Source organism: Neomonachus schauinslandi, chromosome 6 (genome assembly GCF_002201575.2).
Source record: "Neomonachus schauinslandi chromosome 6, ASM220157v2, whole genome shotgun sequence".
In the NCBI taxonomy this organism is placed as follows: Eukaryota; Metazoa; Chordata; class Mammalia; order Carnivora; family Phocidae; genus Neomonachus; species Neomonachus schauinslandi.
Window position 1 is genome coordinate 97,957,917 of NC_058408.1, and position 27,010 is coordinate 97,984,926.

The 27,010-nt window shown below is 38.7% G+C and overlaps 1 protein-coding gene across 2 annotated transcripts in view; it reads left to right on the forward strand.

Moving 5' to 3' along the window:
* The window catches only part of DDX50 (DExD-box helicase 50), a 37,950-nt gene extending 11,434 nt beyond the window's left edge, over positions 1 to 26,516 (forward strand). Inside the window, exons 8-15 of one of the 2 annotated variants that reach the window (XM_021699451.1) lie at positions 4,788 to 4,937; positions 17,292 to 17,453; positions 17,928 to 18,047; positions 18,837 to 18,910; positions 19,135 to 19,294; positions 22,909 to 23,043; positions 24,167 to 24,211; positions 25,999 to 26,516. In XM_021699451.1, coding sequence (XP_021555126.1) covers positions 4,788 to 4,937; positions 17,292 to 17,453; positions 17,928 to 18,047; positions 18,837 to 18,910; positions 19,135 to 19,294; positions 22,909 to 23,043; positions 24,167 to 24,211; positions 25,999 to 26,277 — 1,125 coding nt within the window. In that variant the 3' untranslated portion in view covers positions 26,278 to 26,516. The remainder of the gene's footprint in view (positions 1 to 4,787; positions 4,938 to 17,291; positions 17,454 to 17,927; positions 18,048 to 18,836; positions 18,911 to 19,134; positions 19,295 to 22,908; positions 23,044 to 24,166; positions 24,212 to 25,998) is intronic. The other variant, XM_021699453.2, reaches the window with a different exon arrangement.
* The last annotated feature ends 494 nt before the right edge of the window (positions 26,517 to 27,010 follow it).

The window sequence follows — 27,010 nt, forward strand, 5'->3', positions numbered from 1 at the left end:
ACAAGTCCTAATAAGTGATATACAGGCAGCTGTAGAGAGAGACTTAAAGTATGTAGAAAAGGAGAAAGGGGCAGTTTATATCAATTTGAAGAGAATAGCACTGGGATAATGTGTTAAAAGCTTAGGTGAAAAAGTTAGATCTCCATCTCATACCCTATACCAAAAAAATTCTCAAAAGAATTTTTTTTTTAAAGATTTATTTATTTAAGAGAGAGAGCGCGTGCGCATGGGGTGGGAGGAGGGGCTGAGGGAGAGAGAGTCACAAGTAGACTGTGCTGAGCGCCGAGCCCAAAGTGGGGCTCGATCCCATGACTCCCAAGATCATGACCTGAGCCAAAATCAAGAGTCAGACACTTGACTGCGCCACCCAGGTGCCCCCTCAAAAGAATTTTAAAAAGTGAGCCATAAAATCATTTAAAGCAGTGTAGATGAACAGTTGATTTCAGGAAAGGGAAAGCTTTTCTAAACATAAAGTCAGAAGAAGATACCATAAAGGAAAAGGATAATTTTCACTCCATAAAAATTCAAACTAATAGTATATTTAAAAAAAAAATTAAGGGGGGGTGGTGCCTGGCTGGCTCAGTCAGAAAGTGTTACTTGATCTCAGGGTCATGAGTTTGAGTCCCATGTTGGATGTAGAACTTACTTAAAAGGAAAGGAAAGAAAACGGAAAAGAGATTGGAATGGAATTAAGGTAATATTCACATTTATGAAAGGTACCGTATATGTCACTTTCCATTTAATAGATGTATGTATATGTGTATGTGTACATAAATAAAAATAGTCTAAATAAGCAATAGTATAATGTATAAGTACAGTGGAATGGTTAAAAAGAATGAATTTGGGGGTGCTTGGGTGGCTCAGTTAAGCGTCTGCCTTCAGCTCAGGTCATGATCCCAGGATCCTGGGATCAAGCCCCGCATCAGGCTCCCTGTTCAGTGGGGAGACTACTTCTCCCTCTCCCTCTGCTGCTCCCCCTGCTTGTGCCTTCTCTCTCTGTCAAATAAATAAATAAAATCTTTAAAAAAAAGAGAGAATGAATTTGAGTGGCAAAAACTAAATTACAAAATGATACATATAGAATTATACTGTATATATATATCTAGAAATCATGACCTGAGCCGAAGGACAGACACTTAACTGCCTAAGCCATCCGGGCGCCCCTAGAGTTATACTATATTTTCCAAAAAATAGACAAATAATGCTAAATGGATTCTTTAGATATTTATGTAAATGTATAGAGATAGGTTGGAAAGAGAAATATCAAATTACTGGTAATAATCACTTCTGGAAAAGAGAACTTATAGTACAGAATAGTGAAAGGAAGCTTGCTTTTGTATTTTGTAATGGCTGAAAATTTTCTTTCTTTTTTTTAAAGATTTTATTTATTTATTTGACAGAGAGAGAGCACAGATAGGCAGAGTAGCAGGCAGAGGGAGAAGCAGGCTCTCCACAGAGCAGAGAGCCCGATGCGGGGCTCGATCCAAGGGCCCCAGCATCTTGACCTGAGCTGAAGGCAGACGCCCAACCGACTGAGCCACTCAGGCACCCCTGGCTGAAAATTTTCTGGGAGTAAAATGTATCAGTGAAAAAAATTTATTAAGGATGTTTTCGAACATATGCAGAAATTGAGTATTTATAAGGGACCTGATGTACCCATCACCAGGCTTTAAGGATGATCTTTTCTAAACCCCCATACCTTCTTCATTCCTACCTTTCTTTTTTTTTTTTTTAAGATTTTATTTATTTATTTGTCAAAGAGAGAGCACAAGCAGGGGGAGCGGCAGGCAGAGGGAGAAGTAGGCTCCCCGCTGAGTAGGGAGCCTGATGTGGTGTTCGATTCCTGGACCCTGGGATCATGACCTCAGCCGAAGGAAGCTGCTTAACCGACTGAGCCACCCAGGTGTCCCTCATTCCTACCTTTGAAGCAATCCAGTCATCCTTTCATTTTCATGTAATTGTATATAATTTTTAAAGGATAAGTATTCTTTTGGGGCACCTGTATGGCTCAGTCAGTTAAGCGTCTGCCTTTGGCTCAGGTCATGATCCCCAGGGTCCTGGGATCGAGCCCCACATCGGGCTCCCTGCTCAGCTCCCTGCTCTGCTGCTCACTCTCCCTCTGTGCTCTCCCTCACTTTCGCTCTCACAAATAAATAAAATCTTTAAAAAATAAAGGATAAGTATTCTTCAAAAAACAAAACAAAAACCATAGTTATTATCACAGTAGGAAAAACCCAGTGCTTCTTTAGTATTATTAAATATCTAGTATTATCCACATTACCCTAGTTGTCTTTTTTTTTAAGTAGTTTCAGTCTGGATCCAAATAAGATCTTTAAATTGCCACTGGTTTGGGGTGCTGGGGTGGCTCATTCGGTTTAAGCGCCCAACTCTTGATTTCAGCTCAGGTCTTGATCTCAGGGTTAGGACTTTCAAGCCCTGCCTACTTAAAAAAAGATAAATTGCCACTGGTTTATTTTTCTCTTAAATCTTTTATAATGTACATGTTCCTCTGTCTCTTTTTTCTTCCAATTTTTTGTTAAAAGGAAATGATCATTTTTCAAATGATGAATTTCCCACAGTCTCAATTTAGCTGATTTGCATTTCTGTGGGTATTATTTAACATGTCCCTCCACCTTCATTTTCCTGTGAATTGATGGTTGGATTGTGAGGCTTGATCAGATTTAGATTCTTGTTTTGTTTTGTTTTTTTGAGAATGGGGAAGAAGCAAGACTTTGTCATAGGTGGTACAAATGATTCTTTGGTTTCTTCTTTGTTCTTTCTGTTTTCTAGGTGCTCTGTAATTATTATGTATTACATTTTAAAAACAATTTTTTGAGATACATGTTAAAATGCACAGATTTAGAATATACAACATCAGTTTTCCTCCAACATTGTTTTATTTATTATTATTACTGTTTTAAAAATTCTTTACTTAAAAATCAATTTAGTTAACATATACTGTATTATTAGTTTCAGGAGTAGAATTTAGAGATTCATCAGTTGCATGTAACACCCAGTGCTCATTGCGTTAAGTGGCCTCTTTAAAGCCCATCACCCAGTTACCCCATCTCCCCATCCACCTCCCCAACATTATTGTTTTAAAGATTTTATTTTTTTAATTCTTTTTACTTTTATTTCATTTTATTCTTTTTTAAATATTGTATTTTGTTATTTGTCAGAGAGAGGGAGAGAAAGAGCCTAAGCAGGGGGAGCAGCAGGCAGAGGGAAATGCGGGGAGCCCGAGGCGGGACTCAATCCCAGGACCCTGGGATCATGACCTGAGCAGAAGGCAGACACTTTTTGACCGACTGATCCACCAGGTGCCCCAAGTCAAAAGAGTTTTACAGTGACCACTCATACAGCCACCAGCTAGATCCTACCATTAATATTTCACTATATATGAATTTCACTTTATATTTCACTTATATCCATCTTTTTTATTCCTTTCATATTGCAGAAATGAGCATAGTTCCTCATAAGTACTTTAGCATGTATATTGTTAACTAGAGTTCAATATTTTCAAATTTTTTGAGGCAAAATTCACAAAATTAAATAAACTGTATATAACATCTACAATTGAGTGTCTGTACATACGTGATGTTCTGCAACCATAGCTTCTCTCTACTGCCAGAACTTCATCACCCCAAAAGGAAACCCCATAACCATGAAGCAGTTAGTTCCTCCCCATTCTCCCTTTTTCCTAGCCCCTGGCATCACCAATCTGCTTTCTGTCCCTAGGGACTTACCTATTTTGCATACTTCATATAAATGTGATCATATAATATGTGACTTTTTGTGTTGGGCTTCTTTTAGTTAGTATATTTTTGAGGTTCATATAACATTTAGTTTTTAAAAGATAAGATTTACAGGGGCACCTGGGTGGCTCAGTTGGTTAAGCGACTGCCTTTGGCTCAGGTCATGATCCTGGAGTCCCTGGATCGAGTCCCGCATCAGGCTCCCTGCTCGGCAGGGAGCCTGCTTCTCCCTCTGACCCTCCCCCCTCTCATGTGCTCTCTGTCTCTCTCATTCTCTCTGTCTCAAATAAATAAATAAAATCTTAAAAAAAAAAAAAAAAGATTTACATACAATAAACCCAGAATTTTAAGTACATTTGTTCAGTTTCGACAAATTCGTAACATGTGTATCACCCAAACCCCTACCCAAATATAGAAATATTACCATCATCCCAGAAATTTCCCTCATGTCCCTACTCAGTTAAGTCCCCCATCCAGAGATAGCTACTGTTCTGATTTCTTTTCTTTTTTTTTTTTTTAAGTGGGCATGGAGCCTGCTTAAAAACATGGGGCTTAAACTCACTACCCTGAGATTGAGACCTGAGCTGAGATCAAGAGTCAGCCACTTAACTGACTGAGCCACCCAGGCGCCCTTGTTCTGAATTTTTTCTACCGTAGATTAGCTTTGCCTATTCTAGAGCTTGATATAAATGGAATCCTGTGTGTATTTTCTTTCTGTAAGGCTTCATTTACCTAGCATATGTTTTGAGATTAATCCATATTGTTGCATGTATCAGTAGTTGATTCTTTTCTCTTTTTTTTTAGCTCCTTTTAATTATTGAATAGTATTACATTGTATAAATATACTACAATTTGTTTATCCTTTCACCTGTTGATGGCCATTTGTATATTGTTTTTAAGTGGGTTTGGGGAGAATTGTTTTATTGTATGCCAGAAAGGTCGATTCTTGAACAAATAGAAAAAATATATACAAAATAAGTCTTTTTCACTAATTTTAATGAAACAGATACTTGGTATTTTCTTTCCTCAAAGCATTTGGCCATCCAGTGCCATTGGTCTCAGAGGCCAGCAGTTATTGGAGACGTCCTTCAAGTCTACAGTGGGTCTGAAGGGAGGGCTATTATTTTCTGTGAAACCAAAAAGAATGTAACTGAAATGGCCATGAATCCACATATAAAACAGGTAAGTATTTTCTCATGCTTTCTCTAATTGAGATTATAGGGATGATTCATTGAACAAAAATACTGTCCTTTGTGGACTAGGTTTGATAATCTTTTTTTTTTTTTTTTTTTTTTATGAGAGAAAGAGAAGGGCGGGGGAGAGAGAGCATGCCTGGGGGTACAGAGAGAAAGGCAGAGGGAGAGGGAGAGAGAGAGAATCCCAAGCAGGCTCCCTGCCCAGTATGGAGCCCAGCAGGGGAGGCTTGATCTCACGACCCTGAGATCATGAGCCGAAATCAAGAGTCAGACACTTAACCGACTGAGCCATCCAGGCACCCCAAGATTGTCAGTTTTAGAATTGAGTCTAATTCAGAAGGAAGTTATAGCCAGCCTGTCATGATCTTTTAAGTCAGGATAGAAGTCTACCCATTTTCCTGAGAAGGCTTTTTAAGACTTTGCATAATGTGATCTTGAAAATATAAAAGTGAAACAAAATGAGTTTCTGTGAGCAAGAGGGGGTAGTATTTTAAAGTTGTGTTATAAAATGAATCACAAATATTTATTGAATGAATGGCTCAGAATACTAAGTCTGTATGTCTTTTTTAACTTTTTATAGTAGAAAATTTTAAACATATACAAAAGTTGACAGTGTAATGAACCCCTGTGTATTCATTCTCCAGCTGCAGCAGTTATCCTATTTCATCCACATGCCCACTCACTTCCTGCTCCTGAATTATTTTGATGGAAACCCTAGATAACATATTATTACATCCATAAATAATTGGATATGTGTCTCTAAAAGAAAAGAATTGTTTTTTTTAAGATTTTATTAATCTATTTGACAGAGAGACACAGCGAGAGATGGAACACAAGCAGGGGGAGTGGGAGAGGGAGAAGCAGGCTTCCCGCCAAGCAGGGTGCCCGATGTGGGGCTCGATCCCAGGACCCTGGGATCAGGACCTGAGTCAAAGGCAGACACTTAATGACTGAGCCACTCAGGCGCCCCAAGAATTGTTTTTTTTTTTTTTTTAAACTCAATACTGTTAACCACATTTATTTATTTTTTATTTTTTTAAAGATTTTATTTATTTATTTGACAGAGAGAGACACAGCGAGAGAGGGAACACAAGCAGGGGAGTGGGAGAGGGAGAAGCAGGCTTCCCGCCGAGCCCGATGCGGGGCTCGATCCCATGACCCTGGGATCATGACCTGAGCCGGAGGCAGATGCTTAACGACTGAGCCACCCAGGCGCCCCAATACTCTTACCACATTTAAAAATAACAGTAATTAATATCTTCAAATGTCAACTAGTGTTCAGATTGTCGATTGCCTCATGATTGCTTTTTCTTTTATAGTTTTTGTCTTGAATCTGGATCCAAATAAGATTCGTAAATTGTGTGATTTCATTAAGTCTCTTTAATATATGGATTCCTTTCTCATCTATTTTCTTTTAAACATTTTTTTAAAGATTTTATTTATTTATTTGCCAGAGAGAGAGAGAGCACAAGTAGGCAGAGTGGCAGGCAGAGGGAGAGGGAGAAGCAGATACCCCGCTGATCAGGGAGCCCGATGCAGGGCTTGATCCCAGGACCCTGGGAGCATGATCTTAGCCAAAGGCAGATGCTTAACCGACTGAGCCACACAGGCGCCCCTCATCTGTTTTTTTTCTTATAGCTTTTTTTGTTGTTTAAGAAACCAGGATTCCATAATCTAGAGTATTGCTTCCTTGTGGCATCATTTAACATGTTCCTCTGTCTTCTGTATTTTCTGAAAATTCGGGTTGGTTTGTTTAATTAGGGCAAAACTATGTTATAGGAGTATATAATGTGTAGCTCGCTCTCTTTTTGTGATATTAACATCCATTGATAGTAATGCTATCAGTTCTTATGTCAGTATCTGTCCAATCATTTCTGTTGTTTGTGACTTGTTATCTAGTAGATTCCTGAAGAAGGGCTTATGGAAATAATATTGCCTGTTAATAATAGCATGTTTGTAAATTTATACCTGAAAACCATTTGGCTAGATATTAAAATTCTTGGTTCATGTTTTCTTTCCTTCATTGTCTTGAATATATTTTGCCATTGTTTTGGGGGTAAAGCATTCTGTAAAAAGTCTGATTCCAGTCTGTTTTTTTTTTTCTTATAATATTTTGCCTTCAGGCAAAAGACTTTCTAAATTTTTCTTTAAAAATCAGGGGCCCCTGGCTCAGGTTAAGTGTCCAACTCTTGGTTTCGGCTCAGGTTATGATCTTATGGGTTGTGAGATTGAGCCCCACATCAGGCTCTGCACTCAGCGGGGAGTCTGAAGATTCTCTCCTTCTGCCCTTCCCCATACTCGCACAGGTACTATCTCTCTCTCTCTAAAATAAATAAATCTTTAAATCAGTAGTTTTTTTTTTTTTAAATCAGTAGTTTTATTTGAATGTATTTTGTATTGTTCGTGGTCACTTTTTGTGGGTACCCTGTAGCTTCAAATATATTTTTTAATATTAAAGCAAAATTTTCTTGAATTATAATTTTTTGGTGTTTGGTTTGTCTGATTGCCTTTTTTTTTTCTTTAGGTCCTCTTTCTATGTTGGTTTCTTTTTTTTTTTTTTTTTTTCCTCTTCTTTGTCACTTTATCTCAAATCCTTTTCATCTCTTTATTTCACTTTTTTTTTTTTAAAGATTTTATTTATTTGAGAGAGAGAGAGAGTGAGAGAGAGAGCGCAAGAGGGGGTAGGGTTAGAGGGAGAAGCAGACTCCCCGCCGAGCAGGGAGCCCGATGTGGGACTCGATCCCGGGATTCCAGGATCATGACCTGAGCCGAAGGCAGTCGCTTAACCAACTGAGCCACCCAGGCACCCTCTTTATTTCACTTTTTCAAGATTTCCTATTTTTAAGGCATTAGCTCTTATGTTTGCTCAATCTTCTATTCCTTCTGGTAAAGTCTTCATTTGTGAAGAGTCTTTATCTTTCTGCTTCTTGGTTGAGTCATTTCACTTCTTTTTTTTGTTTTTCTCATTTTGATTTTTCTTGTTCTTTCATGTATTATTTAAAAATTTCTCTTAGCTTATTCAGACACATAATGTTATACTTTCCATTTGTTTTGTTGGGCATGCCTTTCTAGAGCTCTTTCATGATTTGTGGGGATATTATTCTGCCTATTTTTTCCCTCTTCTAATTACTTTTTGTGGGATTCAGCTGTGGTCTTTTTAATTAAGTTTTTAATTTTATTTCCAGTATAATTAACATACAGTGTTATATTATTTCCAGGTGTACAGTACAGGATTCACCTATTCTATGCATTACTTAGTGCTCATGATGATGAGCATCTTTAATCCACATCATCTATTTCGCCCCTCCCCCAACTCTCCTCCCCTCTGGTAACTATCTGTTTGTTCTCTGTATTTAAGAGTTTGTTTCTTGGTTTATCTTTCTCCCTTTTTTTTTTTCTTTGTTCATTTGTTTTCTTAAATTCCATATATGAGTAAAATCATACGGTATTTGTCCTTCTCTGACTCATTTCACTTAGCATCATACTCTCCAGCTCCATCCATGTTGCAAATGGTAAGATTTTGTTCTTTTTTTATGGCTGAATAATATTTCATTGTATATGCATACCGTATCTCCTTTATCCATTCATCTGTCAGTGGACACTTGGGCTGCTTCCATGGTTTGGCTGTTGTAAATAATGCTGTAATAAACAAGGATGCATGTATCCCTTTGATTTAGTGTTTTTTATTTTTGGGGTAAATATCCAGTAGTACAATTACTGGATCTTAGGGTAGCTTAGGTAGCCTCTATTTCTAACTTTTTTTTTAAATTTATTTTTTAATTAACATATAATGTTTTATTTGTTTCAGGGGTACAGGTCTGTGATTCATCAGTCTTACCCAATTCACAGCGCTCATCATAGCACATACCCTCCCCAGTGTCCACCCAGCCACCCCATCCTTCCCACCCCCCTCCACTCCAGCAACCCTCAGTTTGTTTCTTGAGATTAAGAATCTCTTATGGTTTGTCTCCCTCTCTGGTTTCGTACTATTTTATTTTTTCCTCTCTTCCCCCATGATTCTCTGCCTTGTTCCTCTAATTCCACATATCAGCAAGATCATATGATAATTGTCTTTCTCTGATTGACTTATTTTGCTTAGCATAATACCCTCTAGTTCCATCCACGTCATTGCAAATAGCAAGAGTTCATTTTTTGATGACTGCATAACATTCCATTGTGTATATATATATATATATATATTCCACATTTTCTTTATCCATTCATCTGTCGATGGACATCTAGGCTCTTTCCATAGTTTGGCTATTGTGGACATTGCTGCTATAAACAGTGGGGTGCACGTGCCCCTTCAGATCACTACATTTGTATCTTTGGGGTAAATACCCGTATTGCAATTGCTGGGTCATAGGGTAGCTCTGTTTTCAGCTTTTCAGGGAACCTCCGTACTGTTTTCCACAACGGCTGCACCAGTTTGCATTCCTACGAACAGTACACAAGGGTTCCTTTTTCTCTACATCCTTGCCACCTGCTGATTCTTGTGTTTTTGATTTTAGGTATTCTGACAGTGTAGGGTGATATTTCATTGTAGTTTTGATTTACATGTCCCTGGTCATGAGTGATATTAAGCATCTTTTCATGTTATCTGTTGACCATCTATTTGTATGTCTTTGGAGAAATGTCTGTTCATGTCTTTTGCCCATTTTTTAATTGGATTATTTGGGATTTTTTGGTGTTAGGAATTGTGATCTTTACTACTGCTCATTTTTAGGTGAAATTAATCTTTTTTTTTTTAAGTTTTTTTTTTTTTAAGTAATCTCTATACCCAACGTGGGGCTCAAACTCAACCCTAAGATCGAGAGTCACATGCTGTACTGACTCAGCCAGCCAGTCACCCCTTGGGTGAAATTAATCTTTATGAACTTTAAATGGGGAGGCATGGGTCAGAATAGTTTTCAAGCTTCACAGCTGTAGAGCTGCTGCTTCTGTTATTGTTTGGTGTGTAAATTATATCTCAATAAAGCTGTTTAAAAAAGAAAAGATCTCCTACTTTCTGAGCTCTGGCTGTCTTTTCCCTCATTTTTATCTGGATCTTCTTTTCCTTTGCTTCTGTGATCCCTGGCATCCTCAGTTTGGATCTTAGCTTCAACCCTTTCTCCTTACTGTGGGCCTTTGTCCTGGCAAGGGAGCATTGGTTTGTAAATTTTGAAAGTTCATAAAGGGTCCACCTGCTCCAGCCTCTTTCAGACCTTACCTCTGGATCCTGACAATCGCTCTTCAGTGTACAAAAACTCTCCTAGTTTCAGCTGCTATCCTCAAATTGGTCCATTGTGCTTTCTAGGGATTATCTGTTCTTAGGACCAGCGAATCTCCCCCCTGCCCCATATATACAGGTCTTGTCCCTACCTGCTCATGTTTTGGAAATCATGAAAATATTTGTCTCTTACTTTTGTCATAGATGTCTGTGGATTTTTAAGTTTGTTATCCTAATTGCTCCGTTTGTTTTTATATGGGAACTGGAGATTCAAAGACAATGCTGTCGACATCTTCCCCAGTATCATTTTAACTGACTATAGTTTTAGCTCTTTATACAGTATACACGGATGACAATTGCTAAATAGTGAAAGTGATCAAGGGTAGTTGATTTACCTTTCCTGTTATTGCTTTAGAACACTCAGCAGCAATAGTGTTGCAGAAGCTATTGTTTTATCTCATAGGGAGGACTTGCCTTGCTGCAAAGACTGGGTGAGAATTCCCCTCTTACTGGATGTTAACCAGCTTCTGTGGTAGAGAGCAATGCAGTTTCTCCTCTGCTGGTTTATTGTTTAGGTAAAAAGTAGTAGTAGCACATCATTATAAGTGATACAGGATTTTAGGGACTAATGGGAGAACTTTAGTGGTTAGTTTCTTTTTTTTTATTTTTAAATTGTAATTTTTTTCTTAAGGTCAGGTCAGGTTTTACCAAAACAATGCTTTCTTTTCTTTTTTCTTTTTTTTTTTTTAAGATCTTATTTATTTATTTGACAGAGAGAGAGACAGCGAGAGAGGGAACACAAGCAGGGGGAGTGGGAGAGGGAGAAGCAGGCTTCCCGCTGAGCAGGGAGCCCGACGCGGGGCTCGATCCCAGGACCCTGGGATCATGACCTGAGCCGAAGGCAGACGTTTAACAACTGAGCCACCCAGATGCCCCAGAACAATGCTTTCTTAATTCTAAACAATCACATGCATATATACACACACCCACGCATGCATGCACACAAACTTTTGGAAAATAATTTACTCATAAGTTGGAGACCTGGAAACCATCACTGGTAATATAAATGTATTGTGTCCCTTCTTAGGACTAATTATCAAGTGAAAAAAATCAGTGTGTCAAATTTTTTTTAAAGATTTTATTTATTTGACAGAGAGAGACACAGAGAGAGAGGGAACACAGGCAGGGAAGTGGGAGAGGGAGAAGCAGGCTTCCTGCTGAGCAGAGAGCCTGATGCGGGACTTGATCCCAGGACCCCGGGATCATGACCTGAGCTGAAGGCAGACGCTTATCGACTGAGCCACCCAGGTGCTACTGTATCAAATTTTTTAAAAGTGACTTTGAGGGGGGTAGGGGAATGGGGTAACTGGGTAATGCACATTGGGGAGGGCACATGATGTAATGAGCACTGGGTATTGTGTAAGACTGATGAATCACTGAACTCTACCTCTTAAACTAATAATACATTATATGTTAATTAATTGAATTTAAAATTTTTTAAAAAGTGGATTTGAAAATTTTACTATGAAAAACCATCCAATTTATTTTAAAGTATGTTTATGACTTAAAAAAAACACCAGTAAGGCAATAATGTTTCCTTTCTTGAGCATTTCTCTTACCTTGGGTTCTGTGATATCACAAAGGTTTTCTTCCTTCTCTGGCTAACCTTTCTCAGTTTTGTTGAGGTCTTTTTGTATTTTTTTTTTTTTAAGATTTTATTTATTCATTTGAGACACAGAGATAACAGAGAGAGAGCATGAGCAGTGGGGGGAGACAGAGGGAGAGGGAGAAGCAGGCTCCCTGCTGAGCCAGGAGCCCGACATGGGGCTTGATCCCAGGACCCTGGAATCATGACCTGAACCGAATGCAGACACTTAACCATCTGAGCCACCCAGGTGCCCCTCTTTTTGTATTCTTGTTCATACTTTAAATATTGGCATTCCTCACAGATCTAACGTCTGTACTTGTTTCTTCTCATTCGATGGATTCTTCCTGAGCATAGTGATTTATATCACAGACTTTGGAGTCAGACATATTAGGATTTAAATCCCAGTTGTATTACTAGCTGTGTAACCTTGAAGTCACTCCATATTTCTTTGCCCATGTTTCCCTTTTAAAAAGTGATATTAATGGGGCACCCGGGTGGCTCAGTCAGTTAAGCATCCGACTCTTGATTTCAGCTCAGGTCATGATCTCGGTGGTGGGATCGAGCCCCCTGTCAGGCTCCACAGAATTCCTGTTTGGGATTATCTCTCTCTCTCTGTCCCTCCCCACTCTGCTCACATGCTCGCTTGCTTGCTCTCTCTCTCTCAAAATAAGTGATACTAAAAATAAATTTTTTCCACGTTTAAGGTTTAAATGAAGTCATTTATTTAAAGCATTTAGCACAATGGTTTTCTTAACAGCAAGCAGACAATAAGTATAGAAATAAAGAAGTACAGCTACATATGTAGATGCATATAACTAATCACTCCTGTGGCTCTTGTGCATATGCTGGTAATGTTTAAATCTTTTTCCAGGTTAGCTCTGTCTCCAGAATCTAGACCTATGTTTATCCTACTGGCCACAAACACTGCAACCCATTATTGGGTACCTAAAATTGAATTCATTCTTTTCTATTTTCCTATACCCATTCTGTCTCCAACATTCTCTATTGTTTTGTTTTGTTTTTGTTTTTTTTTTTAAAGATTTTATCTATTTGACAGAGAGAGACAGCGAGAGCAGGAACACAAGCAGGGGGAGTGGGAGAGGGAGAAGCAGGCTTCCCGAGGAGCAGGGAGCCCGATGCGGGACTTGATCCCGGGACCCCAGGATCATGACCTGAGCCGAAGGCAGACGCCCAACGACTGAGCCACCCAGGCGCCCTTTTGTTTTTTTTTTTTAAGATTTTATTTATTTATTTGACAGACAGAGACAGCGAGAGAGGGAACACAGCAGGGAGAGTAGGAGAGGGAGAAGCAGGCTTCCCCCTGAGTAGGGAGCCCAGTGCGGGGCTCAATCCCAGGACCCCAGGATCAGGACCTGAGCCAAAGGCAGACGCTTAAAGACTGAGCCACCCAGGCGCCCCCAACATTCCCTATTGTTAAATGGTACATCTACCCATAGACTACATCAGAAATCTACACATCACCCTTGATTTTTCTTCCTTACCATTTGCTCTTCAGTTAACTACAAAGTATTTTTGGATTCTATCTCCCATGGTTTAAAATAGTCCGTTTCAGGGGCGCCTGGGTGGCTCAGTCGATAAGCATCTGCCTTCGGCTCAGGTCGTGATCCCAGGGTCCTGGGATCGAGCCCCGCATTGGGCTTCCTGCTCAGCAGGAAGCCTGCTTCTCCCTCTCCCACTCCCCCTGCTTTTGTTCTCTCTCTTGCTGTGTATCTCTCTGTCAAATAAATAAATAAAATCTTTAAAATAAAATGGTCCGTTTCTTTTTTTTTTTTTTAAGATTTATTTATCTTAGAGCAAGTGTGAGTGAGAGTGGGGGGAGGGGCAGAGGGAGAGACTCCTCAGGCAGGCTCCCCATGACCCATGAGATCATGGCCTGAGCCGAAACTAAGAATCAGACACGTAACTGAGCCACCCTGGCACCCTCAAAATGGTTTATTTCTTTCTTACTACTGTTTCAGAAGCTTGAAATCTGGGAGTCATGTATAATGTTTCTTTCCTTTATATTTCATTTCTCCTCCCTTCACCAGCTCCTCCCAATTTCATCTACCAATAGTTCTTGAATTTATTTATGGCCTAGCCCCTACTTACCTTTCCAGCTTCATTTTATCATACTTTCTCCTCATTCTGCATGCTCTGCATACTTGCCATGTTTCCTCTCACCACAGGGCTCTTGAACTTGTAATCTTTCTTGCCTAGCAACTCGTACTCGTCTTTCAGATAAAAATTCAGAGCACCACTTACAGGGAATTCTTCCTTGCCCCAAAATAGGTCAGATTGTCCTCTTGTAAATGTTCTTTGCCATGGGGTGCCTGGGTGGCTCAGTCGATTGAGCATCTGACTCTTGATTTCAGCTCAGATCATCATCTCAGGGTTGTGAGATCAAGCCCCATGTCAGGCTCCATGTGGAGCCTGCTTGGGATTCTCTCTCTCTCCCTCTGCCTCCCCACTTCTCCCTCTCTAAAAATAAATCAGTAAATGCTCTTTGCCTCTTAGACTGGTGCAATATCAGTTACACTTGTTGGCTAAATTTATTTGCATGCCTCATTATTTGATTAGTTTCCAATTTCCCTACCAAAGTATAGACTGTGAGGATGGAGGCGATCTTATTTTTGTTTGCTCTTTTATCCTTAGTGCCCATCATGTTGTAGATCACTAAATATTTATTGGATGAATAGATGGGCATTGCCACTGCCTTGGTGAGGCCACTGACCTCTTTTGGATTTCTACAAGAGCCTGCTACCTGGGTCTCCCTGGCTTTTGCCTTTCCCTTTTCTAATACATTCTACACATTATAACCAGAGTGTTCCTTCTACAGTGCAAGTATGTTCATGATAATCTCCTGCTTCCAGTCACTCAGTTCATGTTGTCCGCAGGATAAAATTCATATTCCTTTCCAGCTTCATCTCTCATCACTTTCCCCTTTCACACTATGGTTCAGTAATACTCATATATTTGTAGTTCCCAGACACACTGTTTATGTATGAAATTTTTTTCTGCCCAGAACTCCCTAGCCTCCTGCTCTTCCTTTTACCTACTAGTTCTTATTATATGTTAGGTCTTACTTCAGTGCTGACTTCCCCTTAAACAAAATTAAGTTAGGTTTCCCCCTTAAGTATTCCAGTAGCACCCTGCACCTGGTTATAGTACATATCATACTGTACTGAAAATGCCTGTCAACTTGTCTGTCCCGGGGTTGTTTCTTTATGACTGTTCCAGAATCTGGTGCATAGCAAGTACTCGGTGAATTCACTCATGAATGCATTAGGCTTAGTTACTAAGGTTAGGGTTAAATCATTGTTATGAACCTTTTAAAACATTAAAAAAATTTTTTTAGGGTTAGGGTTAAATCATTGTTACGAACCTTTTAAAACATTAAAAAATTTTTTTTAGAGATTTTATTTATTTTAGAGAGAGCGAGCAGGGGGAAGAGGCAGAGTGAGAGGGAGAGAGTGTCAAGCAGACTCTGCACTGAGCACAGAGCCTGACATGGGGCTCAATCCCAGGACCCTGAGATCACGACCTGAGTCGAAACCAAGAGTTAGCTCCTCAAACAACTGCGCCACATAGGCACCCCTGAACTTTTAAATTTTAATAGCAGCTAGAATGCTAGGACATTCGTTTGTAATAGAAAAATTATTTGCAGTACAAATAGAATATATAAATTGTATAAAAATAGGTTCAACCTCACTAAATATTACAGAAATATAAATTAAAACAACATTGGGAAATCATTTTTGCCTATTAGATTCACAAAGATTATAGTGATTCATAATATACATGGATGTAGGGTATGGATGAACTAAAGACTCATAAATGTTGAAGAGTAAATAGGCACGACCCTTTTTTTCCTTAAGTTTATGTATGTATTTAAGTAATCTCTACACTCAATATGGGGCTCAAACTCACAACCCCCAAATTGAGAGTTGCATGTTCTTCCCACTGAGCCAGCCAGGCGCCCCCCACCCCCAGAACCTCTTTTTACAACACGGTTTTGCAATAGCTATTAAAATGTTAAATGTTCATAATTTTGACCTAGAAATTCACCTTCTAGATATGTGTCCTACTGAAATACACATATACGGGGATGGGGGGGGCGGGCAGAGATACAAGTACAACATTGTTCATACAATGTAGTATTGTTTCTAAAGGTGAAGAAAACTTTGGATATGATCCAAATGGTCATCAATAGGATAGTGCTGAAATAAATGGTACTACATCATATGATGAAATCATATACAGTTTTTAAAAAATGAAGTAGAGTTACAGATGTGGAAAAATAGCTAAGATAATTTGTAAAGCAGGTTTCAAAACTGATTATGTAGTATCCCATTTTATAAGTAAATGCATAAATTATAGTGTATGCTGTTACATGTGGGTTGTGTATGTGTGTGTATGTTGGTTTTTTTTAAGATTTATTTATTTATTTATTTGGAAGAGAGAGAGCCTGAGCAGGGGAAGGGGCAGAGGGAGAAAGATGCAAACTCCCTGTTGAGCAGGGAGCCCGACGTGGGCCTCGATCCCAGGACTCTGGGATTGTGACCTGAACCAAAGGCAGAGGCGCTTAACCCACTGCACCACCCTGGAGCCCCTGTATGTGTGTTTTAAAAAAATATATCTGGAGGAATATTCACCAAACTGTTAATGAATTATTAGGAGGCTGATATTGAGGGAAGCTTTTACATTTTGTGTTAAATATTTTTTTTTTTTTTTTTTTAAAGATTTTATTTATTTATTTGAGAGAGAGAATGAGATAGAGAGAGCATGAGAGGGGGGAGGGTCAGAGGGAGAAGCAGACTCCCCGCTGAGCAGGGAGCCCGATGCGGGACTCGATCCCAGGACTCCAGGATCATGATTTTATTTATTTGACAGAGCACGCACGCACAGCAGGGGGAGTGGCAGAGGGAGAGGGAGAAGCAGAGTCCCTGCTGAGCAGAGAGCCTGACACAGCTCGATCCCAGGACCCTGAGATCATGACCTGAGCCGAAGGCAGGTGCTTAACTGACTGAGCCACCCTGGCACCCTGTATTAAATATTTTCTGTAACATTTGGTCTTTTTGAATGATAAGCATGCATTACTATAATTATCAGAAACTAAGAATATTGGGGCACCTGGCTGGCTTAGTCAGTGAACCGTCTGATTCTTGATCTTCGGGTAATGAGTTTGAGCCCCATGTTGGGTATAGAGATTACTTCGTTAAGCGTCTGCCTTTGGCTCAGGTCATGATGCCAGAGTCCTGGGATCAAGCCCCACATCGGGCTCCCTGCTTGGTGGGAGGTCTGCTTCTCCCTCTCCCGCTCCCTCTGCTTGTGTTTGCTCTCTCACTGTGTCTCTCTCTGTCAAATAAATAAATAAAATCTTTAAAAAACAACAACAACAACAAAGAGCACAGACTACATGGTGTTAGGGTGCTATTAATTACAAGTGTGAGTTGTACACTTACTTTTTCCCTTTTTTCAAATAGAATGCCCAATGTTTACATGGGGACATTGCACAGTCACAAAGAGAAATTACACTGAAAGGCTTCAGAGAAGGTAGTTTTAAAGTTTTGGTGGCAACCAACGTGGCTGCCCGTGGTTTGGACATTCCTGAGGTTGATCTGGTGATTCAAAGTTCTCCTCCCCAGGTAAGAAATGAAATTTTATTTAGGGAATATAAGAACAGCTGTGTAAATTGCTATTTTATTTATAAGATATTGCTTGGGATATGAAAAATATGTTATCTGTTCTTGCTGTTAGCCATTTTTTACTAATGTAGTGTTAAATTGGTCAGAATCTGATGCCTTAGCAAATGATTAACTTCTTTATTTGGATTTGAAGCATGGAATCATGCAAAGGGATTATAAAAAGTTGTCATATGAAGAGCCCTGGGATGAGGTGGATAAAAAGATTTTAAATCCTATTCCTTTTAATCCAAAAATTCAGCATAAAATTTCTTCGGGATGTTGAAAGAGCAATAGGTTTGAAATAAAAATGTTATCATTGGTAGTAGTAGTTTTGTTATTGTTAGCGTTATTATTTGGTTGTTGGAATGACTGTCACTTGCCAGATTTTTTTTTTTGCCATATTTAAAAAAATGTATTGCCTCTTTTTATTTTCAGGATGTTGAGTCCTATATTCATCGTTCTGGACGAACAGGTAGAGCTGGCCGGACAGGGATTTGCATATGTTTTTATCAACCCAGAGAAAGAGGTCAACTAAGATATGTGGAACAAAAAGCAGTAAGTAGAATTAAATTATTTCAGTCTTATTATCTAAATGATGTCTTAGAAAAGAGTTCTTTTTATATTTGTTCTCACAAATAGATGCTTACAACTTTTCTCAGTTTAAGCTGCATTTGGATGTGAAGCATGTGGAGAGCTAAATTTATAGGAGCTGCAAGACTTTGTTTTGATACAGCTTTTATTGTGAAGACAGAAGAGCTGACTTTCTCATTTTTCCCTTGAGTTTCTCCCTTGATTCTAAAATCAGAAGTGCATTGTGATTTCAGTATCTCATAGTCTAGCATTATAAAGGGGTGACTGCCATAGTCTTGGTGTATTTGTTAAGATTATATTGAGTAATGGTACATGGCCAGTTTCTATAAGAAATTATATACATTTTTTGTGGCTTGTTTTTATGTGTGTGTGTGTGTGTGTGTGTGTGTGGTATTTTACATTTTTTCCTATTTTCATGATGTGTGTTTTTAAACACTATTTCATCTACTTTGTAAAATGAGATAGGGTAATAAGAAAAAAAAGTTGATAGAGGTGATGAGCATCTTTTTTTCCTTTTTTGGAATCAGCTTTATTTTGCAAGTGAAATTTCATGACTGTAACTAAGGGCAATTAAATTTTTTTTCTTCTTCCTAGAATTTGTAATTGATGATTTATTAGAAAAAGCAGGTCTTTTGATCTACTGGGGCTTGGAAATCTTTAAGTCCAAGAAATGGAAATTCAACAAACTATATGAATTTAGGAATTAATTGTAAAGACTTCCATTTTTCTTTAATGTAATTCTTTCATTTTCAGGGAATTACTTTTAAACGTGTAGGTGTTCCTTCTACAATGGATTTAGTTAAATCTAAAAGCATGGATGCCATCAGGTATGCTTTCTGAACTTGCTGAATAAGTTTTTCTTTTGTATTAGGCTATTCATCTTTAAGCTCTCCTAGTTCAAATATCAGAAAACTTAATCACCAGTTTTACCAGCAGACTTTTAGTTATGTTAAAATACGAAAACGTTGCTCTTTCTTTTCCCATTCATTCTCTTATCTTTAATCTTTTACCTTTGTCTTGACCAAGAAAATTTACTATTTTTAAACCATAGGTCTCTGGCTTCCGTTTCTTACGCTGCTGTTGATTTTTTCCGACCATCAGCTCAGAGATTGATAGAAGAGAAAGGGGCAGTGGATGCATTGGCTGCAGCATTAGCCCACATCTCTGGTGCATCAAGTTTTGAACCACGATCTTTGATCACCTCTGATAAGGTAGAAATCTGTGAGAAAATCATGTATGATTGAGAAAAGATTAAAATTGAACCATAGATAATCCATCTATCTGGAGAGAAAGACAGGAGACTTTCACTTTGCACAGTACTGTGTTAACTAAAACTTACACACCAGACCCTATTCTTTATTTTGTAAGTTGCCATGGAACCATGCAAATCAAGGCATAGATTCTGTGCATTTAACACAGTGCCATGCAAAGTTAGGATTACCTGTATATGTTGAGCGGCTATGTGTGTGCGGGTGGGGTATGTGTGTAGTTTGACACCACCTTACCTGGCCCCCCTGCTGGGTTAGTATCAGATGTCAAAACAAACCACACCAGACCCATTGGTTGCAAGTAGTTCAAAGATTTACTACTCATCAAGATATAAGTGAGGCGAATCCCTGGATAACAGGACCTCTCAGCCAGAAAGCTCTCTGATGTCTGGGTGGGGACAGAGAGATTGAGAGAAAGAGGGAGAGTTGGTGGAAGAGGAGAACAAAAAGGTCAGGGCAGGTAAACTTGCATGTGACAATTTGGTATAGTATATGGGAGTACATCTGGGGTGTCTAATGTTTTCTCTCTGGCAAGTATTAATGGTTTAGTCAAATGTAATTTTGCTGGGGGTGACTTCATGTGTCCCAACTCTCCCCCCACCCCCTGCCACTATGTATCTTTTTTTTTTTTTCTTTTTTTTTGAGAGAAAGAGCTTGAGCAGCGGGGGAGAGGGAGAATCCCAAGCAGGCTCCACACCCAGAGCAGAGCCTGATGCAGGGCTCCATCCCATGGCCCTAAGACCAGAGCCTGAGCCGAAACCAAGAGTCAGATGCCTTAACTCACTGAGCCACCGAGATGCCCCCCCCCAACAGCGTATCTTTATTTTTTATTTATTTTATTTTATTTATATTTTTTTAAAGATTTTATTTATGTGAGAGAGAGAGCATGAACCTGGGGGAGAGGGAGAAGCAGACTCCCCACTGAGCAGGGAGCCTGACGCGGGGCTCAGTCCTGGGACCCTGAGATCACAACCTGAGCCAAAGGCAGACACTTAACAGACTGAGCCACCCAGGCGCCCCTCACACTGTGTATCTTTATTTATTTTATTATTATTATTTTTTAAGATTTTTATTTATTTAAGAGAGAGAATCAGAGAGAGCGAGCACAAGAGGGGGGAGCGGGAGAGGGAGAAGCAGACTCCCCACTGAGCAGGGAGCCTGATGCGGGACTTGATCCCGGGACTCCAGGATCAATGACCTGAACCGAAGGCAGTTGCTTAACCAACTGAGCCACCCAGGCGCCCACACTGTGTATCTTTAAAAAACATCTGGATCCTCAGATTTGTGAGATTGAGCTCCATGTTGGACTATGCACTCAGCATGGAGTCTGCCTGTCTCTCTCCATCTGGCCCCCTGCCGCCGTCCCCATGCACACACTTGTGCACGTGCATGTGCTCTCTTTCTCTCTTTCAAATAAATAAAATCTAAAAAAAAAAAAAATTCAGGATCCAATTCAAGTTCATATGTTACATTTGGTGTTATGCTTCTCTTAATCTGGAACTGTTTTCCCATCATTTTTTATTAATTTGATTAATTTTTTGAAGAGTGTAGATTAGTTGTGTAGATCAGAGTCTAGAATTTCTTACCCGGATTTTTCTGGTTTTCTTTTCATACATCATTTAACTTTTGCCTTTATTCAGCCTTTCCTGTAAACTGGAAGTAAAATCAAAGCTTGATTTTACATTCAGTTTAAACCGTTTGGGCCAAAGTACCCTTATGGGTGATATTATGTACTTTATACCATATCACAGCAGGAGGCATATAATGTCAGATTGTCCTAGTACTAATAATGCTTAGTTTGATCACTTGTTTACAATGGAAACTGCCCTATAGTCCCATTGTAAAGGTATCTTTTACTCTTTGTAATTAGTGATTTGTGGGGTAATGCTTTAGCAGTGAGCAAGTACCCTTTCCCTAGTAACCCACCAAGTACTTTTTTTTTTTTTTAAGATTTTATGTATTTATTTGAGAGAGAGTGAGCAAGAGAGAAAGCACAAGCCACAGGGAGAGGCAGAGGGAAAAGCAGATGCCCCGCCGAGCAGGGAGCCTTACGCGGGGCTCGATCCCAGGACCCTGAGATCATGACCTGAGCCAAGGGCAGATGCTTAACCGACTGAGCCACCCAGGTGCCCCATCAAGTACTTCTTAAGAAAATACTTAAGCCATATCTTTTAGGAAAATATTAAGATAGCCTTTAGAGCTAAGAAGTACCTAAGAGATCATTTATTCCCAACCCTTATCTAATAAAAGAATCCCTCTTTGGCAGATGGGTTATCTAACTTCTGATTAAATATCTTAGAAACTGTATTAGTGGTACTTCTTTGACATCATCTCTTATCACTCTGTCCTTGCTTGTTTCGGCTACCCTAACCTACTTGTTACTCGAACATAAACCTACTCCTGCACAAGACCTTTGCACTTGCACTGTTTCAGATGTTCGTTCTTTTTACCGCATGGCTTCCTCCTTCACTTTATTTAGGTCTTTCTTCAAATATCACCACATCAGAGAGGTCTTTCCTGATCACCCTGTCTAAAATAGCTTACCTTTCCCTTTACTCTCTATTCCCTTGCCCTGCTGTATTTTTCTTTATGATGCTTATTACTATCTGGCATTTGACATATTTGCTTATTTGTTTACTGTCTACCCCACCTCATCCCCACCATCCCCACCCCCAACACTAGAATGTAACCTGCATGAGACAAAGGACTATTTACTGCTGAATCTCTAGCACTTACTATAGTCTCTGGCACATATACAGGGGACACTCAGTAGATATTTGTTAGATGAGGGGCTCCTGGCTGGCTCAGTCAATAAAGCATGCCACTCTTGATCTTGGGGTTGTGAGTTCAAGCCCCATGCTGGGTGTAGAGCTGACTTAAAAAAAAAACAAAATTATTAGATGAATCCCTTCCTGTATCTTCTTCATGTTGATCCTTTTGCTGTCTAGTGAAGTTTTACAGAATAAGTAATTTTTGGATATGTAATAGTCCTTCAAAAGTTTAAAGAGATCTATGTCTTCTTGTTTTTCCACTCCAAGCTAACTTTGACTCTTTCAGCATTTCCTCAGTTCTTCACTACTTTATCTTTTCTCTGGTGCTCTAGTTTAATTATCTCTTAAAGCATGTTGGTTAGAATTAAATATATAGTCTTTACAGAAATACAAAGAAGAATGATCTGTAAACATTAGTCTTCTATTAATATAGTTTTAAAGAAGTTATTTTTGGGATGCCTGGGTGGCTCAGTCGGTTAAGCATCTGCCTTTGGCTCAGGTCATGATCCTGGGGTTCTTGGAACAAGCCCCGCATCGGGCTCCCTGCTCAGTGGGGAGCCTGTTTCTCCCTCTGCCTGCCGCTCCCCCTGCTTGTGCTCTTTCTTGCTCTATCAAATAAATAAATAAAATCTTTATTTAAAAAAAGTTACTTGTTTTGGCAGCCATGTTTTACTGATGGCTCATGAGAAATGTACAGTGACGTCATAAAGGGCTGCAGAGTTAGAACTTCATTGTCCTGCTGCTGCTGCTTTTTTCCCAAAGATAATGTGACTTTTATTTCTTAAGGGGTTTGTCACCATGACTTTGGAAAGCCCAGAAGAAATACAGGATATCAGCTGTGCATGGAAAGAACTTAACAGAAAGCTGAGTAGTAATGCTGTATCCCAAATTACCAGAATGTGCCTCCTAAAAGGAAATATGGTAGGTTTTTCTAGACAAGGAAAAGCTTTTCAGTCAACTCTAAATGTCTAACAGATTTTGTTCTTTCTTTTTTTGAAGTCTAATGAGATGAATAATACAGTTTTCTTGTGTGATAGTTTGTTTCCTGTTGTAAATTTGGGGAGTTATGTAAATAACCCATTCCTCTAGAAAGCTGTAAGTCATCCTGCTTAGTTTGTGTAATAACCAAGTTATCCAGGTTTCTGCTCTTGGATACATACTGTGTGTGGTTGTGTGTGGTGTTTTATTCTATGACTAAGTAATTTATGATTTCAATAGCTAAACAGCTCTGTTATTTAGAGAATACTCAATATTGACTTTTAAGTGGCCTCTATGGGTTGTTAATGAGGATAATTAAGTAAGTTAGTATTTTAATACATTTTTGAAATAGCAAAGTTAAAACCATCTCTAATCTTAGTGACTCTGTTTCTTTAATGGTTTGAAAAAAGATATTTATCTAACTTTACTACATAGGCTTATTCTAGCCTAGAATTTATTATCTTGATTGTTTATTAGAAAGAATCATTTCTCTCAAAGTTTACTGTTACCATCAAGAATGTTTTGTGGCAAGTATGAGACAAATATACTCATTCAGAAAAAATGTGGAGGGGAGGGAAAAATATAACAAGATCCTTAAGCCAAACTAGTTGCCTTACTTGAGAATTAAATTAACTTTCAATTTATTGGCAACCAGGTCCAAAAAAGAAACATCTTGGGTTATACCATTCTTATTATCTGATAAACACTGCAGCTCTTCAGGATAGAAACAAACTTTTCGGCACTAAATTTTTCAAGGAATTTATACATTAAACATTACAGTGTCTACAAGAACTTTTCTGAAGAGTACTCTAGATTCTTAGTAGTAGTAGTAGTAGATTCCTGTTAGATACTGTGTTTACTTTTCAGACTTAGAAAATACAATAAGCAGCCACTCTGTGTCATGCATTATTATATGTTAGCTGTTTTTAATCTTACAAACATTCATGGGGCACACCCTATCTTTTCCCCTTTTTTAGCTACTATAAAATTACCAGCAAGTATTAGTGTATTGGTAAAAAATCAACTCATCTGCATTTGAATAAAAATGTTTTCATTTTGCTTTTAGGGTGTTTGCTTTGATGTTCCCACAACTGAGTCAGAAAGGTTACAGGTATTTCTAAAATTTTATCTGTTAAATAATTGTGTTTCTCTAAAAATAAGAATTTTTAAAAAGTGACAATATCATTATTATGCCGAAATCAGTTAACGTTCCTTGATGTAATATATCTAGTCTGTATCATAATTTAAAACATTTTTATTATGAATAATTTCAAATATAAAAAACAGAATTGCATAATGAATATTCATGTACCCATCACCCAGCTTCAACAATGATCAGCTCATAGCCAGTTTGTTTTATGGTTTCATGTCATTTCCATCCATTTTCTCACTCTCCTGTATGTATGCTTTTTTTTTTTTCAAACTCAGCTTTGTCTCTTTCTCTTCCATATTATACTAGGAGAAAGTGACAACAATATTTTATTTAATGCTTAAATAAACTTAAAAATTCCAGTATAGTTAACATACAGTGTTACATTAGTTTCAGGTGTACAACACAGTGATTCAACACTTCCATATGACACCTGGTGTGCTTAAATAAATTTTTATAATTTTTTATTTTACACAAAGTAAGATTAAGACAAAAACAAATACCATATGACTTCACTCATACGTGGAATTTAAGAAACAAAACAAATGAACAAAGGAAAAAAGAGCCAAAAAAAATAGATTTTTAAATACAGAGACAAACTAGTAGTTGCCAGAGGGGAGGTGGGTGGCAGTTTGGGTGAAACAGATGAAGGGGTTTAAGAATTGTATGTATTCTTTTGAAACAGATTGTAGGTATTCTATCATTTCAACCCATAAATATTTCCATATACCTAACTATTAGGGACACTTTTTTTTTTTTTTTAAAGATTTATTTATTTTTTAGAGAGAGCGCGAGCAGGGGGAGGGGCAGAGGAAGAGGGAGAGAGAGAATCCTCAAGCAGACTTCCCGTCGAGTGCGTAGCCCAGCTCGGGGCTCGATCTCACGACCCTGAGACCATGACCTGAGCCAAAATCAAGAGTCGGTAGCTTAACCAACTGAGCCACCCAGGTGCCCCCTCAACAGGGTATTTTAATATTCATTTTCCTTGACAACTCATGATCACAATGAATAATAGTTAATGTAGCAGGATATAACATGGTGATGCTCTTATGAGCTGCTGATTCGCATAATCTTGAGTTCTTTACTCCGATACCAAATTATTTCCAGTGGCTACATATTTTCAACAGGTTTTTAGTCTCCATCATTAGCTCTCACTTCTTGCTTCTGTCAATATAACCACTGAAAGCAGTGCACTACTTATTAGTGGCCTGCTTGTTTTGTGCCAAGAAATCAGTGCTCTCTTATTTATTTTTTAATTTTAATTTTTAAAAAATATTTATTTGAGAGGGAGTGTGTGAGAGTGGGGGGGAGGAGCAGAGGAAGAGGGAGAGAGAATTTCAAGCAGACTCCCTACTGAGTGCAGAGCCTGATGCAGGGCTCGATCTCATAACCCTGAGATGATGACCTGAGCCAAAATCTAGAGTCGGATGCTCAACCGAGTGAGCCACCCAGGCGCCCCAGTGTGCTCTCTTTTAGAATGTATAAACTGAGTGTGAAATTATGAGTCTCAAAATGAGCCTGAGAGTTTCTCCTAACACTAAAATTTAGGAACTTTAATGAATGAGCTTTGAATATGTTTTTGTTTTTGTTTTCTGGTTTTCAGTTTTGTTTCAGATACTTTGAATTTAAATGGATAGATGGCCTTTAGCTAATAGATGATGGATATTAAAAAAGAATTTTCTGTACTCATATGCTTGCTTATGGTTTCCATTTTGCATTTATATTAATCCTCTAAATTCCCCCAACAGGCAGAGTGGCATGATTCAGACTGGATACTTTCATTGCCAGCCAAGTTACCCGAAATTGAAGAATATTATGATGGAAACACATCTTCTAACTCCAGGCAGAGGAGTGGCTGGTCAAGTGGCCGGTCCGGCCGGTCGGGCCGGTCAGGTGGTCGATCTGGTGGCCGGTCAGGTAGACAGAGTCGACAGGGAAGTCGGTCAGGAAGTCGACAAGATGGTAGAAGACGAAGTGGGAATAGAAATCGATCAAGAAGCGGGGTCCACAAACGGAGTTTTGACTGAGTATTTGACAGTTAATCTACCAGTGTGAGCTTGCCTATTTCTGCCTAATCATGTACATTATCCACCAAAAATTAGGTCATCATAGTTGAGGTATGTGTCTGCTCTTTGCAAAGAAGTTGGTCATATTTTTTTAAAAAGTATTTCGCAAGAATGGTTGTAAACAAATCTACTTATCCAGTTATACTTTTGAATAAAAAAACTCCTTTTATTGTCTCTTTTCACTGTGTGTTAAGAATTTTGTCAATGTAATCTTCTACAGGTTCTTCTAAAACAGAACAGTCAAATTAGTCTTACTTAAGATAACTTGCATTTTGCAAAATGTAGTGTATTTGTATTCAGGTCATTCCTTCCATAGGATACGTAGTAGAAAATAAGAAATCCCTTCTACATTAAAGGGCTATAGAAACTGGTGACTTGATTGGTTAGGTGTAGCATTTAAATTCTATATATAGTTCATTAAAAGGGTGTGCAAGCACTGTGCACTCAATAATTTATTCACCAGATAATGATTGAAGTCTACTGTGTGCCTATCACTATGTTAATCATTAGGGATATAGTGGTGCACAAGGCATAGCACTGTCCTCAAGGAACTTACAGTCTAAAGACAGTCAAGCAATTATGAGTGAGATTAACATCTAAAGAGTAAAATAGGTAGGTATGGAATGCTAAGGACCTAGTTGGGGTGCACCAAACCAGTCTTGGAGTCAGAAAGGCTTATAAGTGGTGATACCCA